The sequence below is a fragment of the Phodopus roborovskii genome, unplaced genomic scaffold (assembly GCF_943737965.1).
Source record: "Phodopus roborovskii unplaced genomic scaffold, PHOROB, whole genome shotgun sequence".
Lineage (NCBI taxonomy): Eukaryota > Metazoa > Chordata > Mammalia > Rodentia > Cricetidae > Phodopus > Phodopus roborovskii.
In genome coordinates this window covers 16,094,559-16,113,265 of record NW_026126558.1, presented here as the reverse complement: position 1 = coordinate 16,113,265, position 18,707 = coordinate 16,094,559, and the positions used below count along the sequence as shown (strand labels likewise).

At 37.7% G+C, this 18,707-nt stretch overlaps 1 protein-coding gene across 1 annotated transcript in view; it reads left to right on the top strand.

Annotated features, from left to right (window-relative positions):
* Cntnap4 (contactin associated protein family member 4) overlaps window positions 1-18,707 on the top strand; it is a 274,098-nt gene that overhangs the window by 147,895 nt on the left and 107,496 nt on the right. The window contains exons 5-7 of the mRNA XM_051201516.1: window positions 15,461-15,664; window positions 16,640-16,824; window positions 17,572-17,715. Of these exons, the coding sequence (XP_051057473.1) occupies window positions 15,461-15,664; window positions 16,640-16,824; window positions 17,572-17,715 (533 nt within the window). The remainder of the gene's footprint in view (window positions 1-15,460; window positions 15,665-16,639; window positions 16,825-17,571; window positions 17,716-18,707) is intronic.

The window sequence follows — 18,707 nt, the reverse complement described above, 5'->3', positions numbered from 1 at the left end:
ACCAACAATATTAATAGCATTAATATTTCTAATTCTAAAAGCAGAACTTGCCTGAGTAGTTACTATATATTATTAGGGTACTTTTTTATGTATGTGATACATATGTGTGTGTTTTTGTTTTTGTGCATGCTTGTGTATATGTGGGTGCATGTGTCCATGTATGTGGAGTCAGGGGTCTTCCCCTCTTGCTCTCTCTATTTTTTTTTTTTTTTTTTTTTTTTTTTGAGACTAGTCTTTCACCGAACCTGGAGTTCACTGATTCAACTAGACTATCTTTGCAGGAGCCCATAGGGATCCTTCCATATCTGCCTTCTCAGACTTAGGACTATATGCATGTGTCACTGTGGCTGACTTTTCACGTGGGTGCTGGGAATATGAACTGAGTTACCCAGTTCATTGAATGCTTCTTATAGACATTGTACAAAGATGTTTATGACATCTCAAAGAGACCCAGGTAAATTTGACAAGATAATGTTTCCATTTTCCTATTTCATAAATGAGAACTAAGGCTGGGAATGGTTGACTTGCACAGGCAGGAAGTAGCAAACCTGGGTTTTGCAGCCAAGTCTTATAGAGCCCGGGACTTACACTCTTGCTCCCTGCTGTTGCTGGATCACAGAGCTGAGTTTTAGGGCAGCTTCCTTCTCACCATCTGCCCAGCTGGATTGCTGGCTTTCTTGGCCAGCTTAGCGCCTCTGAGTATGTTGTTTCTCATTTCATAATTTTCAGACATGGAAAAAGAATCACCCTTTGAAAAATAGCCTATGACAATCAAGTTCTAGAAGCTAGAACTTGGACAATCATGTTATTTCTAACATTATTATTATTTATTATTATTATTATTACAGTCCTGGGGATTGAATCTAGCATCTGATATGCACATGACTCAGGATAACCTAAGTGTCTCTCTACTGTCCTGTGCATGTAAGTCTTTGGAACACCCATTTTGTTATGCTTGCATTTGATACTTTGAGGATAAGCACATTCCCCATCTACCAATGTGTGCTCTCTTCTTACTGACCCATGATTTAAGTAGTAGTAGATTTCAAACTCAAATACACAGAGTAAAATGGTGTGACAGGAGCCAGTGTAAAATGATGGATGCATAGATTTAAATTATTACAAGATACAAAATAATAAGTTTAATGGAAAGATATTCTCATAGAGAGCCAGAAACCAACTTAAAATTGGATTCGATATAAGTGACTTTGAGGAATGAGCTGGATCATATTAACTTTAATCTCTCAATTGAATAATCATCACATTCACATTCTCCTACAATTTATGTCACCATCTTTACATGAGTATTAATTGATTACACATGATACCATAAAGCCAACAAGTATTGAATAGTTATTATGAGCAAAAGAGGATTATTTGTTTGTATTTTCTCATTTATTTTGAACAGCACATAGGAGGAGGTACATGAATATCACCATTTTATGAAGAAATAGAAGGAGACAAGCAGAATTTTCTACCTAATGAGCCATGGACTTGCTTTCAGTCACTGGGTATAGAAATAGTTGGGACCATTGGCTTTCTCCACTCATGAATGGAAGGGCTTGGATATTTTCAGCATAAACACCCAGCTCTTTGATTTTGTTTGCCATCCTTTTGAGTGATGTAGACAAGATCGGGCTGAATTTTCTCTAGAAATAGGAGGTCATTCTTCTGCAATATCTGTAAATATGAAACAATAGATTTTGGGGTGAAGGCAGTCTCTCTCCCAGATAACAGCCATGGGATGCCCATCCATGTCCAATGAAACAATCCTCTTTTGATTGCTTCTTCCCAAAATGCGCCCACATAACCTTGTTCATGGACAGGCTTTGTCTGTACTATTCATTCAAGATCAGTATATATCAAAGTGCCTTACATCTGGCATGGAAGAAAGTGGACCACAGACAAATCAAGAACTTTGTCCAAGATCAGACAGCACATGTTAGACCAAGATCTAAAGTGAATGACATCACTTTCCAAAGTTAGAGCTCTTCACACACACTTAGATCCTGTGTCTATTCACAAGTAAGTACATACTGACATTTTTTTTTCTAGGAGAGAACTTTACTATATATTGAGTATATAGCGAAATCCTAAGATAGTGTGTATTTTAGTAAGTAAGATTTTAGTAAGTAAGATAGGTAGTGCAATGTTGAAACACATTGTAGTCATCAATGCAAAGCAGTGTAGCTTGTGAAATTCTATAGCTTACAAATATGAAGGGCAAATATTAAGGTTAATAAATGAGGTTGATAATAGTATATTTTGAAATTAATATGTATTTTTACAGAGTAAGTTTGGAGGAGATTTCAGATAAAAGAAATAATTCCACTCAGGTAAATACAGGAAAGAGAATTGATGTGTCATGGAATTGTTACTTGTTATTGTCAGCTTGATACAACCTAATTGTCAACTTGATACATCCTAGAATCACCTTGGGTGAGAGTCTCCATGAATGGGTTGTCTATATTGTGTTGGGCTCTGGGAATGTGTGAGAGGAAACTGTTTTAATTAAGGCAGTTGATGTGGGAAGTGCCAACCCCTTATTGTAGGCATTATTAATTAGCCTAGAGGATGAGTTTGCATTTGTGAATCGTGACATAGACAGAAATGAACATTACAGGTTGAAGGTTTAAATGTGTTTGTAGAATCAGAATTGGAGGTTTTTGATATCATTCATGCAAGACAACTGGCATACCATACTGGTGCAGCAATCTACAAATGGGGAGAAGGTCAGAGTCATGAGTCTACTGAGGATACTGAAGGATCAGAGCTTTGTCACAGTGTAACTGGAAACTGAGTCATTGAATCTGGAATACTGGAAGGTGGTATTATTTACTGGGCCAGGGCACTGGAGAATGAATAGGCTTGGAAGAGAACAGAGGGATAATTAATCCTGTTGTTGACTCATTGAGTTCAAGTACATATGAAATATGGAGCCACTCCAAGCCTTTAGGTTGACATTATAGAACTGAAACATACATAAATTTATATCTTAGTAAATCATAAAATGTTCCCCTGTGTCACTGCTAATAAAATAATGAAGTGCTAAGTTTCAACAACTGCTTGAGTATTGAAAAATGAGAATGCTTCTCTAAAATTAGAACAGAGCCTTCATACATTTAATATATAATATATTTAGTTATTTACTCATATAGTTAATATTTTAACTATGGTGCAACATGTGGAGTTAGTTCTTTCTTCAATGTAGGTCTCAAGGTTCAAACTCAGGTTATCAGGCTTGGCAGCAAGCATCTTTACCCAATGAGCTGTATTTTCACATTTTTATATCAGCTTATTCCCATATTGTGTAATACATGTGCCTACTAAAGTTATGAACTCAAGTTGTCATGCAATTATTTCAGGGAAAATGAAACCCACTTGTAATTTTATTGCCCTCTGCCCCAACAAGTTAGAGCAACAACTGATTGTGAAGAGATGCCAGGTATGTAGAAAGCTGTGTCAAAGAGACTTCTCCACTTTAATGTCAGCAAACCTGAAGTTGTCTCCTGAGTAATGAGTCAAACAGAAGCTAAATTTTATACCATCAAAGGAATAGTATAAATTTACAGATCCAGAGAAAAGTGAGAAGGATAGAAGGACATGGGTAATGGAAGACAGGAAGGAAAAGAGAATAAAATCTTTGATGATTAGATGAGGGGACACTATGTGTTCCAAAGACAAGCACAAGCCAACAAAGGCAGGGGTGGGAGAATAAGTGGGTGACAGAGGATGTATCTGACACACTCAGGGAGTGGAGAGAGGTAATGTTCAGAATTGTGAATGAATTGCTTGGGCAATTGCCCTTAGACTTTAAATTCCTTGTCTGTAGTCTTGAGCTAGTCTTGAGCAAGCATCATTACTTTGTAGCCCATGGGTTTTTTTTTCATTGCTACTGAATAGGAATATCCAACTATTTAGCCATATTGAATTATTTTCAGTTGCTGTGACATGCCACTGTTGTACAATTTTTCTAGCCCTTGGGGCTTTGCATGATGCCTATAGCAATTGCCCCATACTCTGCCTCCATTCTTCTACATAGATAATTACCTTACTTGTTCTCTTTCCTCAGCAAATAGTAGTTTCTCTTCTGATATCCCACTTTTAGAACAAGGGATGTTTTCACCTGTCTTTCTTCTCCACAGTGTGTTTTCATTGTCCTGGCTCACAACAATTTCCTTTCTGTCATCAATCTTCTGGATAGATGATAGAGTGAATGGGGGCATTATGGTGAGACTCAGGAAGGCTTCCCCCATCATCCAAACAGCATGTTCAACCCCTGACAGTCAGGAATAGGGCACAGGGAGAAGTGAATGAGCAGACTTGATGGGCACAAATGTAGAAAAGTACTGAACTATGGCATATAATTGCTTAAATATTGACTATGTAAGAGAAAATTATGGGCTTTATTCATTGAAAGGAACATAAGTCAATCATTACAGAGCTCATGCTAACTTTAAAAAATGTGGAAATGTGCATTTAGCAATGCCTGAACACTGAAGACTGGAATTATGCACTGTGAGCTAGTTTTCTGATTTTGGAGTAGACACTAGAGGTCATCAACTCAAGAAGAGGAAATGTTTGCTCTGGCTGTATTAGAAGTTTGGCTCAAGATCTATTGGCTTGTTGATTTGGAGCTTTGGGTAAAGCAGAGCTTTGTTTCAATAGCATATGATAAAGCTGCTCACTTCATTATTGGGATGCAAATAAGAGAGAGAAATGAAAGAGAAGGAGGTTCCACAGTGGCTTCTGATGAATGCTGAAAGCCTAGAAGACTATTAGACTGTGTTTCTTAATGTTCTCACCATTTCCTAATAGCAAGAGGCAAGCCTTGACTATATAAACCTTCAGAGAACACTTAAGATCCAGAATATAACAAATGCCATCAGTGGAGTTCAGCTTAGAAAACATAAACAGCCAGTATAAGAAAGACTCCTAACAAAGCAGATATTTACCAAGGTGAAGATAATATTTTCCTTGGCCAGTGTTCTATTGCTGTGAAGAGACACCATGACCAAAGTATTCTCATAAAGGAAAGAATTTAATTGTGGCCTTGTTTCTGGTTTCAGAGGATTTGTTATCATCATGGCAGTGTGGCAGCATGGCAGCACTTCTGAATCTCAGGCAAAGAGAACTGCACTGGGCCTAGTGTGGGTCTTTGACCCTCAGTGACACACTTCCTCCAAAAAAGGCCACACCTTTCAATCCTTCTCAAATAATGCCACTCCCTGATGACTAAACATCCAAACATATGGGCCAATGTGGGACATTTTTACTTAAACCACCATAGAATTCAAAGAGAGCAGGGTAGTCATTTTCTGTTGTAGGGATCCTGATGTCTTCTACCATGTGTTTAGTCGGGACAAAAATTAAAAGCAGTTCATTTATGAAAATGGAGAATTATGATAAAGCAAAATACATTTTATTGAGCAAGCTTCTCATGGTAACTGCTGGAGGTCTGGCCAGCGAACTTAGACCCAGCATTTCATCTGACTTTTCGTCCTGTAGGATATACCTGAAGGATCCTGTACTGTGTCAAAGTTTAAAAGGAACATAGCTTCTAGTCAGCACAAAATTCAGCAGATGAATTCTTTCATTCTTTGTAAATCTTTTGGATAGTCCTGATATTTTTATTTTGTAAGTAGTCTTCTGTTAATATTGCCACATACATTAGCATTATAATAGAAGAAAGTGAAAAATGAAAGCTATGAAAATCCATCAGAACTGTGTCTAAAGAATTCAGAAGTAATCGAGAAGGCTCATACCATCCCACAGCAGAAACATTTAGTATCAATAAAAACTATCTAAATAACTTCAAAACACATCAAGTAAATTTAAATGAAGGAGTTCATAATAATATTTAGTTTTTTAAAATTTATTTTTAGTTTTGAAAATTATGTATGCATTTCAACATGATGTGGGTACAGCATCCATGGAGCCCCAAAGAGGGTATTGGATCCCTTAGAGCTGGAGTTATGGGTAGTTTTTAGCTGCTAGGTATGGGTTCTGAGAACCAAATGTGGAGCTTCATCAAGAGCACAAAGAGTTTCAACTGCTGTACTATCTTTCTAGCCATGCTTTTATAATATAAATATTGTGTGTGTGTGTGTGTGTGTGCGCACGCGTGCACAAGAACAATTTGTGGGAAATAATTCCCCCTTCCTCCATATTGGTTCCATTGATTTAATTCAGGTCATCAGGTTTGGCAGCAAGCCCTTTACCTACTGACCTATCTCGCTTGTCCTGTGATTATAACTTTTAACAGCCCCATTAGTCACATAGGAGAGATATTTAGGTTCCAATTTCTTATTTTGAAAACCAATAAAGAAGGGAAAGCTACATTTCTTTCATAATCTCTATAATAGTCTATAATATGAGGTAATCAAATACAACAGCAAAGAGTATTCCCTTTTATCTTTTAACTAGGAAATAATATAAAGAAATGGTAGTATTGAAAATATGCTCATTTGGCCACCTTAGATAAATGAGTGGATTAGAGTAGCTATAAATGTTTTCTTAAAAGAAAAAAAAAAAAGGATAGATGACTTTTCTTTTCAGTATGTTGAGTCAGAACAGCTCTGATGGGTTAACTTACTATCCGTAACAAACGTACTAGGTAGATATTTTTTCATAAACTGGCCTCAGAGCTCTGAAATTCATTTCAAAGGAGGTAGAAACTTGGGAATACATTTGATTCTACAAAGCCAAGAAACACATTCCAGGAGATTCATAGTCAACTGGCATTTTCAAAGGACAAGGAGAAAGTTTCCTTGTCATTCCAGTCCTAGGAGACAGAGGTCAGCATTCCAAGTCTTGAGAGAGGCTAGAAACTGAGAAGAGAATATTCAAAAAATGGTTATCAATGGGGTGCTCCAAAATTTGCACACATCCCCCAATCCTTGGCTGATTATTGAAAAATGTGTGTCCAGTGAAATATCAGGAGAAAGCAGGAATTACAGAGGATGCAGTTCTAGATGTTTGTAGCAACCATGTAGTGTTGTGGAGGCTGCCCTTGGAATTCAAGTCCTGCCTGTTAGAGGGACTTGGAATTGAAAGACCATATTGACACTGACTGAGAAGTAGGAACAAAAACAAAATAAAGAAACCCAGAAGTAGTCTTCCCTTGGTCATTGTGACCTGGTAGAAATGGCACTTCCTGTGGGCTATTTCCATTTTATTCTTCAATGCCATCCATTCAGCCTTTTCTACCCTCCCAACAATACTCATTTACTATCTTTCATTTCCTTGCCCAACATCCATTTATGTATGTGTTCACATATTCAGCTTAAATATCACAACAGCAGAAATACACCTGGTTGCCAATCTAATTTAAATACATTTCTTTTCTGTAACTCTGCTCTTTTCTTTCCTCTGGCTTTACAATTTGAAAGTTCTTCTGAGCTCAGTAAATAGTTCCTTAGGATTGGAGGACTTTTGAAGACAGGATGTGATCCATTGCTGAAATAGTAGCTTTCAGGGTAGCATGTGGCATAGTGCTTGTGTAATAGCAATTGATAAATAGATGCATGAAAACTATTTTTTATGTAGGTACTAGAGAGATGACTCAATAATTAGAGCATATACTGCATTTTCAGAAGGCCCAAGTTCCTTCCCTTCACCCATACCAGGAGGCACTCAGTTGCCTGTAACTCTAGTTCCAGTGGGTCTGATGCCCTCTTTGGTCTTGAAGACACCACATACAAGTGTACAAACTGACACAAACACATATACACAATTAAAATTAAATCTTTAAAAAATATTGGATATAAGAGCAACTAACTTGAGCACATAGGAGCTCACAGAGTCTGAACTAACAACCAGGAGCATGCATGGTACCAACTTTGGTCCTCTACATATATGTGGCAGTTGTATAACTTGATCTATTGGTGGGATTCACAACAGTGAGGGAAGAGGCTGCCCCTAATGAATTGGCTGTGTTTTGGAAACCTATTCCTCATACTAGGTTGCCTTACTCAGCCTTAATACAAGGGAGATGCTTAGTCCTACCACAACATTATATGCCATGCTTTGTTGATACCCATGAGAAGCCTGCCCCTTTCAGAACAGAAGCAGAGGAGAGGTGGTTTGGGGGAGATAGAAGGGAGATGGGTGAAGGTAATAGGAGGAGAGTTGGGAGAAGAAACTGTGGTCAAGATGCAAAGTAAATAAATTTAATTAAAGTATTTGATGTAAATTAAAAATGAGTTAATAATAAAAACACAAATTAATTACATTCAAACTGTAACAGATTAAAGGAAAGAGACATTTTCAAGGTGAGTAAACGATTGTAGATATTCTTATCAAAATGGTATTAGTGTCATCAATGTTGGGACTCTGTGGCACTTCCATTTTGATCTCCATAGCATCTTGGTAATATGAAACATGATATTTAATCTCTTCATCTTCCAAGTAAGGAAATCAAATATTTTGGTGATTTTGGCCACATCTAGAAGCAGAGGCTGAAATAACACTTCTGATTTCCCACAACACACTAAAATTCCCTTGCCAGAGCAGATGCTAAGGGTTTCATTATCCGGAAAGTTAGTTTAGATTGATATTTGAATGCAGGAGTCATAGACAGCCCCTCAGCTCCTTAGCCTATCACTGCCTTTACCTCCATCTATTTAGAGCCATGGCAGGAGAGTTGCTGTTCTTTGTGGTTCTGTGTAGAGATTGCTTCTATTCCTCCTTCCGTTTTATGGTATTCATTTGAGTTGTTTTAAAAGTATGAGTCCCTTAAATCATCCTGGGTTCTTTTATGCTTCTATGCAAAAATAGTATAACCCATTTCCTGTTGATTTCTTGAGTGCTTGGTCCCCAACCTGATTCAGTAATGCTGGTCTCAAGTGCCTATCCATCACCCTGCTGCTTGAATAGCTCACTATGTAATAGTTTAACAGTGACTCCACTTGATTTATTTCTCAGTTTAGTAATTCATATGTAATGATTCTCAAATAAAGAAACCGTATGATAGCTGTTAAATGCTGACTTCACTTATAACCAAGAAGAGTTTGGCCTGTAGCCCCTTCCTCTAGCTCATGGAAGGTCTATATTAATTTTATTCTTTGATCTTTAAGGGCAGAACTCTTTTAGGGTGTGTGTGTGTGTGTGTGTGTGTGTGTGTGTGTACATACATGCATGCATGTGTATTTGAGTATATGCATAGCTGAATGATATTGTCTGTGTTGGCCATGGGAGGTGTCAGATCACCCTGGACCTGTATTTATCTGTGAAAAGCCTGACATGGGTTGAGTGATTCAAAAGAAGTTCTGCAAAAATTCTGACCTGCTGAGCCATTTCTCCAGCCCCTAAAGAAAAATTCTTATTCAATTTATATTTTGGAGGGTAATTCTACCCAAATGAACAAAGGACTTAATTATATTTTCAAGAAGAATCCTTTCATGACCTTTAAATAAAATTAATTTTCTCTTATTGTAGGAATGATTTTCCAGTTCATGCATTTTCTACTCCAATCTTTCTCTTTTAAGTTTTTTAGTCATCTGTCCTCATCAATAATGCTATGATTCACAGTGTAACTTGCAGAATTAATTTGTCCTGAAGTTTCTTTCAGGGAAAAAAAAATCTCTCATACCTCTGCAACTTTCTTCAAGAACCAATGGCAGTATGAATAAATAAAGCTTATTCATTTCCCCCCATACAATTCAATAGGCAATGAGGACATTTGATTTCAGAAAATAGGCTGCTGTAAACTATATGTTCTTCCAGTCAAATATTGATGTTGTGATCTAATCAGCTTCATAGGGTAACCTGTATTCCCAGGTCTCAAGTTAGGAGTCCACACTTTCTAATCCTGTGGCAGCCTGGCAGACTTCAAGCTGTTGCATGTTCACAGAGTACCCAAGAAACACATTTCTTAGGTTTGTTGTTTAAAAAATAAGAAATATACTTAGTATGTTTCTTTGTATGCTTGGGCATGCTGTGGCATGGTCATGGACAAAAGTCAACTTGTAGGAGTCAGTTCTTTTCTTATTTCCTGTGGGGTCTGGAGATTAAATGAGAGGCATCTAAGTTTGCAGAGCAAGAACCATTATCTACTGAGTCATCTGTCTGCCTAGTTTGTTTTATTAGGGCTGGACTACAGAGCTCAATTTAAGAAGTCACCCTCCTGGATGTTTTTGTTGGTAACCTATTTGGGGCAGGGAAGAATATTGTTTTGAAAAGTGACAGCCCTTTAAAATTTGAGAATGCTCAAACTTCTGGAGCAGGGGTGGGGAAGGAAGAGTCAGCTGCAGGAGAATATTTCAAATTGTGAAATGGGTTTGCACGTGAAGTACATACATGTAGAGACAGTATCTACTGCTCAAGGTGGTTCAGTATTCCTAGAGCTCAGCCAACACCCTTCTCAGAGGCTATTGCAGACGGACTATGTTGTACATCTTAGGCAGCTCTGGGGACACTGCTGTGTTCCAGAAGCAAAGCTCTGAACAAGGGCATGAATAATCAAGTCTCAGGGATGTGTGTCTTCCCGTAGATGGTAAGCTCCTTGAAAAATATGAAAGAATGTACTTTGTTTTCATGTAATACTTCATCTGCTTCTGTGCTCACAGAGCTCTCCATAAATATGGGCTGATGTTTGAAAGGAGGGCAGAATGCCCATTTCAGGAACATTCCTTCCGACACAGCTCCCTGAAAGACATTTGTATATTTTCTATTGGAAAGCTTTCCCTCCATGGAAGATTACACTTCTGCATCACATAAGTAAAGCAGACGCTATACTGAGTCACAAGGAGAAATGGTCCAGACCTACAGTGTTTCTGAGTCTCCTCTTTCCTCAGTTCTTGCTTTAAATAAGCAGATTTCAGATGGCGGTATTCACTGAGGAGGATTCAGGTCACCAACAACTGTTATGGTGAGTTGGTTCAGGCAGGAGCTGACAAAGAGCCTAGAACCCAGAGCTGCCTCAAATCATCCTCTCTGTATAACCTGCCAAGGACATTGATACTGAAGAGCACTATGTGTGTGTGTGTGTGTGCGTGTGCGTGTGTGTGTGTGTGTGTGTGTGTGCGTGTGTGTGTGTGTGTGTGTATGAGCACATGTGTGCTTGTGTGAGAATGAGTATGTGTGCTTGTGCATATATGCACATGTGTGGTATGTGCATGTATGTGTGTGTATACCTGTGTGTAAATGTGCATTTGTGCATTTGTGTGTGTTCTTCAGGAATTCATTATGTTTTAAAGAATCAGAAATAAATCCAAGTATTTAATTATTTTGGTTACCTCTTTTCCAGCTCAATATTCTAACAATAAATAATAGGTAAGCATTAGCAGCAATGAGTGTTCATTGATTACTTGTTACTATGTGGATAAACACTCATACAACAAACCTGTGGATAATGTACAGTTACTCTCATTTCATGCATGAAGAAGCAAGACAAAGAGGTTAAGGAATTTGCTATGAGAGGAAAAAAACACCCCCACTATTATTGTTTGAATATGAGATGTACCCGCAGGGCTAGTATCTGAGCACATATCCTCCTCCTGCTGCCAGTATTTATGGAGGGCTGTGGAAATTTTAGGAGGCAGGGCCTGGCTGGCAGAAGTCTGCCAAAAGGTCCAGACCCTTGAAGGTTTCATATGGGCTCATCTTTTCTGCTTTCTGTTTTATACTTTAGAGTCATAGATACTGTCTTCCCTGCCATGCCAGAGGTCTTTTGAATCCAAGAGTCAAAACCCCTCCTCTCCTATTTTACATCTGTCAAGTGTTTTATCATGGTGACACAATCTTTGTCCCTAAAACCCAAGTATAAAGACATTGTGGTACCTTATGCACCAAAGGTGCTTTGAGGGAGCAATTATTGGGGGATTACCTAGTTTATTCAGGGGGACCCTATAAAATCAGAAGGGTCTTTTATAAGAGGGAAGTGGGTTAGAAAAGATAGTTCCAGATATTTCTATAATTTGTCTCTATGTCTTTGTTACAGCTTCAGTTGTGATAAAATACAGTGACAGAAAGCATCTTAGGAAGGAAAACGTTGATGACACTTATGCTCCTCCATTATATAGTCCATCCATCATCAAAGAAGTTAGGACAGGAACTCCAGGCAGGAAGCTGGTTTGTTCTCTGTGCCTAGCTCAGTCTGTATTGTTATACACCTCAGGGTGGTGGTGCTGGATGCCTAAGGAACTGACTGAGTAGGCTGATGAAAAAAATATCCCATAGACTTATTTGTCATCAATCTGTTTAAAAAAACTAATTATTTTTATTTAAATTAAAAACAATATTATTTTACTTATAAATCCCAGTTCTCTCTCCCCCTTGACCTCCCATTCCCTCCATTAACCCCTCCCATCCCACCCTCATTCAATCTTCAGGGAGGGTGAGACCTCCCATGGGTGATCATCAAAATCTGTCACATTATTTGGGGTAGGGCCTAGGCCCTCCCTAGTATATCTAGGCTGAGAGAGTATCCCTCTATAGAGAATGGGCTCCCAAAGCCCATTTGTGCACTAGGGATACATACTGGTTCCACTGCCATTGGTCCCATAGACTACCCAAGCTCCCCAGTTGACACCCATGTTCAGGGTGCCTGGTTTGGTCTTATGCTGGTTATCCAGCTGTCAGACTGTGGTCTGTGAGTTTCCACTTGTTCAGGTCAGCCTTTTCTGTGGATTTCCCCAGCATGGTCTTGACCGCTTTGCTCATCACTCCTCCCTGTCTACAACTAAACTTCAGAAGTTCAGCTCAATGCCTACCTGTGAGTCTCTACTTCTGCTTCTGTCAGCTATTGGTTGAAAGATCTATGATGGCATTTAAGATAGTCATCAATCTCATTATAGGGGAAGGACATTTAAGGTAGCCTCTCCACTATTGATTAGATTCTTAGTTGGGGTCATCCTTGTAGATCCCTAGACATTTCCCTAGTGACAAGTTTCTCATTAAGCCCATAATGGCTCCCTCTATCAAGGTATCTCTTTCCTTGTTCTCCATTTCTGTTCTTCCCTCAAGTCGACCTTCCTGATCCCTCATGTTCCCCTCCACCTTCCCCTTCTCCCCTTCTCTTTCTCCTACCTTTCTCCCCTGCCCCCCCCATGCTCCCAATTTGCTCAGGAGATCCTGTCCCTTTTCCCTTCTCGGTGGTCCATGTATGTCTCTCCTAGGGTCTTCCTTGTTTCTCAGCTTCTCTAGGATTGTAGATTGTATACATTTTTGCATCTGTGGTTCTCTCTACTCAGACAACTCTAGCTTGCATTCAGGTTGACAACAAATCTTACCAGGGCATTTTATGTATCACAATACAGTGCTTTGTGCTGCTGATGATTCAAAACTATATTTCACATGTCAGACGTTTGCATAGGTAACATTATAAATATAATAATAAAAAAGTGAATTGCTGTAAATGAGCACAATGTTAGTATGAGAATGTCAGGATTATTTGGATGCTTTCTGACCTTTTCTCTTGTTTGAAAGGCATTGCTTGCATACATGTAGAATGTGTGATATGATTGCTATCAATATGCTCATTTCCCTATTGCTATACTATTTTTTTCTCAGAGGCCTTTTAGTTGAATGGAATCTACCTCCTACTTCAGAGCATTACATTATTTCTTGTCATAGCAGTTTCTCAACAATTCTTAAAAGTGTATTTATGATAGTGAACATGAACATATGAGAGAATATCTAGGCATTTTAAAATTACACACCACAAGTGTAATCTGGTTTATGAGAAGATATGGGCTTGAAACTGTAGGGAGAAGCCAGGTTGCATATGAAACCTGCCCAAGAGTCATATTTCTAGGTCTGACATCTGAGTAAGCTCTTTCTCAGCATCTTGGCCAGTTGGCCTTCTTCTCCACTGGAATGTCTGTCAGAATCTGTAATGGATTTATGGATATATTTGTTCATCTTCTCTGTGTCTAAGCTCCATGTAGGCATACATATTTTGCATATTTTCTACCCAGCAAATTTAGCATACAGCACCTCAGACATGGTAAACTGAATATGTTTATAGTAAAAAAAAAAAAAAAAACTTCATTGGCATGCATAGTCATGTACCTGTGAGGTCAAAAGTAGGTAAGAGTCACAGAAAATGCTAAGTGGCTTTAGTTTAATGGATAAAACATTACACCATTGCTTTAGGCATCAATTGTTCAAGATTTTTTTCCTCACTACCTTATTTTGCTGACGGAAATATTCTTGGCTGCAAAGCTTGAGGTGCCATGGAAGATGGATACAACCATTATAATGTAATACTAACAATAGTGAAAAAGAAATAGTAGGCTAAAGTAACATGGGCTGTTTTATGGGGGGGGATCTCTTGGTTGCTAATTCCAAAAATAGTCTTTATCTATAATAAAATCATTACTTTGATAGTTGCCTCTAAGCAATACATTAACTCAGGGATAACTCAGAGATAACTGCATTGCTCCAAATGTGTCAACATTTAAAGTCTATCTGGCTGAAATTTTTCTTAATTTATTGCTATCTAATAATGGAAGAAAACATCATTTGTGTTTGACAAAGAGTTATGTTTTAACCATACACATTCATTCAACTATATAACAAGGAATGATTGTTCAGCTAACATTATTCTTTCTAAGGCATGTGATGTTTATTCATGTGTACTTGGCGAATGAATTCTTTATAAGCATATTAACAATATGTTAAAGAAAAGTCAGACCCCTGGAACTTCAGAAGAGAGCTTCATAGAATAGTGAAAACATTTATGTGGGTACAAGTAATTAACAGTTTCTGGGGTGTAGTGGGTAGTCTGAATCAATACACATTTGGGCATATAAGTAACTGTAATAATTTCATCAAATGACACACAATGAGTAAGCTATAATGTCATGTTGTTGACTGAAAGAAGTCAGCTTAGCCAAAGAAAAACAGCTTCCTATTTTATTGAGTTTCTCTATCTTCTTCATTTATTATATAAATATACTCTTAAGGGTAATTGCCTTAAAAACTCCTTGACTTGTGAAACATAGAAAATGCCGTGAAGATTTCTGAGTATTATTGGTTTCATTTTGTGTCTTTTTGGGGGCTGCAACTGATTTTGACAGATGTATTATTATGTTACCAGTATAACATGACATCTTTTTAAAGATAATCTGGATAAGAGTGAGCTTGACAATGAGTAGGTAAGACACTGCCAGAAAGCTGAAAAAACAGGTTGGTGTCAAAGTATGACATGAATGCAGTAGAATAAACCTTACAATACTATTAGTTTAATTTCTTTCCAATGATGCCCTTGAGAAGGCAGAAAATAGCTGTGTCCTTAAATACTACCACTTAGTCATGAAGATAACACAATAAGATAGAGTACAAGGCCAATTTAATGATTGCTTAAAATGATGTTTTATGACTCTAGAGTATACATTCATGTGCTTGTGCATGCACACGAGCACACACGCACACATACACAGCACAGTAATTAACATGTTTCAGTGAAAACCACATTCATCTGTAGATTGATGACTTTCACTATCTTTGTCTTCAGGGTCAGTGGTGATTGATCTTGATGGAAAAAGTTCCCTTCTCTACAGATTTGATCAAAATTCCTTGAGTCCAATCAGAGATATTATTTCTTTGAAATTTAAAACTATGGAGAGTGATGGGATCCTACTGCACAGGGCAGGGCCTACTGGAGATCATATCATATTGGAGTTAAGAAGAGGAAAACTATTCTTACTTATCAATTCAGGTAAAGTTACTTGGTGAGGCTCTTGAAAGTTTTGATCATTTGATTATCACTTATGTAACTTGATGTTTTCATATCTCACTTCTCTTTACATTCCAAGTACCTTATTTTCCCATTCAAAGACTTGTGGGAATACCCAGTGCCTGCTGTGGAATAGAATATTTGTTTAAATATGTAAAGATGTGTTGTCTTACCTACCTAAAGCACCTGATTGGTCTAATAAAAATCTGAATGGCCAATAGCTAGGCAGAGGAGGGATAGCCAGAGCTGGCAGGCAGAGAAAAAATAGGATTCAGTCAGCCAGCCAGAGGCCAGACAGGCAGACATGGAAGAAGCAGGAAAACTTAATGGACAGTATGTAGCTGATGTACCTCTGTGCAGTACATAGATGAATAGAAATTGGTTAATTTAAATTTTTAAAAATCTATCTACAAACAAGACCAAGTCTGCTGAGGCTCTCTGATTACTTTCTGTCAACTAGGTGCTAACTCAACTTACTGACTCAAGATTAATTTTATTTAATTAATTCAAATGCAAACTCAAGGTTCACAGTGTGATCAAATATTCTCCCAACAAATGTCCATATGATTCATGTTTGCAAACTGCACAAACACCACATTGGATGCTTTTCTTATAACTCTGATGTAGTTCCATAGTTATTTCCTAGCATCATAAAAAATGGGATGGGTCATTGAAAAATATTACAGCAGTAAAAATAATGAGCTTGTAGCAAAGATAAAATTTACATAGAAAATGAGCTTGCAATGGGTAATAATAATAGAAAGAATTAACAGTGGAAGAAATTACAGCAAGGTTGAGAGATCATTATAATCAAGCTTCAGATAAATCCACACTGGTGTTCAGGATGGCATGCATGCAAGAAGTTTGCAAATTACTGTGAGAGATGCAGGTCCATCGGAAAAAAAGCTCTCCAACCTTTTAACTGAATCACAGTGTTGTTATTTTTTTTCCTCTTAGGAGAAGCTAGACTGATGTCTAGTTCCACCCTGATCAACCTCACCTTGGGCAGCCTGCTGGATGATCAGCATTGGCATTCTGTGCTCATCCAGAGACTGGGCAAACAGGTCAACTTTACAGTGGACGAGCACCGACGTCACTTCCATGCCCAGGGAGAATTCAATTACCTGGATCTTGATTATGAGGTGTGGTAGTTACATTTCAATTAATACAGATTTGATGATGTTATATGTGGTTTAACTTCCTAGCAGAAGATATGCTATTAAAAAGGACACCTTCAGAATAAATCCCCAGGCTGACAAAGTATTCCTAAGTTGATCTAGTTTACTAGCACATGGAACTTGGGGCTTATCGTTTCTTATATATTTATGTGTATCCTTATAGATCATGACAATCATTTCACCTGACACATACAGTCTCTGTACCTCATAGGCAGATTATGTTTCCCATGATGAGAGTCCACTGCCACATGCAAATCTAGAATGCATCCACTGATTTCTTGGTCTACCCCTGAGAAATACAGATTTATGAGAGACTATAACGGCAAACAGACTAATTCATTAACAGCTGATTTCAATATGCAAATATCAATTTGTGCTAGAAACATATACAAAATAAAATAACATAATTAGCTACATTATTAAATAGAGCAAGTTCTACTGTGAATCAAAAAGTGTATTTTTCTTCATTAAGCAATAAATATCAAAACCAGGTGTGATTAGTGACTTGGAAGGATAATCAAGCTGTCACACAAATGAAGACTGAATGCACATAAATTTGTTTTTAAAAGTCAGTATCTTAATTTTTTTCTGTGTGGTGTTGTAAAGTCATCTACGTGATGATTAGTGCTATAATTGCTAATCATAATTATTTAAACAGGTTACCACAAAAAATCACTAAACAATATTATTGATGCCACTTTTCTTTCTAAGATCAGCTTTGGAGGGATCTCAGCACCTGCAAAATCAGTGTCATTGCTGTATAAACATTTTCATGGATGTTTGGAGAACCTCTATTATAATGGTGTGGACATCATTGGCTTGGCCAAACAACACAGCCCTCAGATCATTGCCATGGTAAGAATCTCCATATGAAGGTATGAGTAGGATGTACCTTTTCCAAAAAAAAAAAAAGTTTCTCAATGTGAGGGTCTTGCTTATAATGTTTTAGACATGACCCTTTATTTAAAAAATCTATCTGGTTGACAGTATGCACATAGAAGATTTGTCCTATTTAGGGGAATTATAATTTACAATATAAATATTTTACATATATTTATTTACCTATTTATTTATTTATTTTGGTTTTTTGAGACAGGGTTTCTTTGTGTAGCTTTGTAGAACAGGCTGGCCTCAAATTCATAGAAATCTGCCTGCCTCTGCCTCCTGAGGGCTGGGATTAAAGGCATGAGCCACCACCACTTGGCATACATTTATTTTTTCCCAGGGGTGACACAACACACACATACACACACACACAAACACGCACTCACCTCCTCACTCCAGAAAAGGAACCCATAACAGACCAAAGTGATAATCACACCAAATTCCAACTTCGTGAACCAATGAGTTCCCATTGGGGTAACTAATATGAGTAATAGGTACCAGGTTACTTACAGAAGAGAGGATGGCTCAAAAGCAGCTGCATCATGGAAAAGATTTTCCAAAGCACAGGTGATGACTCACAAAGCTGCCATTATACAGCTCTCTCCTCACAGGAGAGAGCAGTTGCTTGTGGCTTTTATAAAGCCATGGAGGGGCCTTCTAGAATTTTCTAAGCTTCAGCTTTTAAAGACATATGATACTTTGTTTACCTTCTGAATGTCATGAGCTTGCCCCTCCATCTAGATGGAGTGTTTGAAGTTGGAAAAACTGTCATACAACAATAAATTTTAAAAAATAGTATGGGAAATATTTTAAAATTTTATTGTGATATGATTTTTAATTTTGTTATGGCCGTTTCAGTTTTCTTGAGATATTATTACGTTTGTTAGATTAATTTGTTGTTATTTCAGAGATGCCATAATAGAGGGAGCCATTATAGGTTTGAAGAGAAAACTGACTCTAAA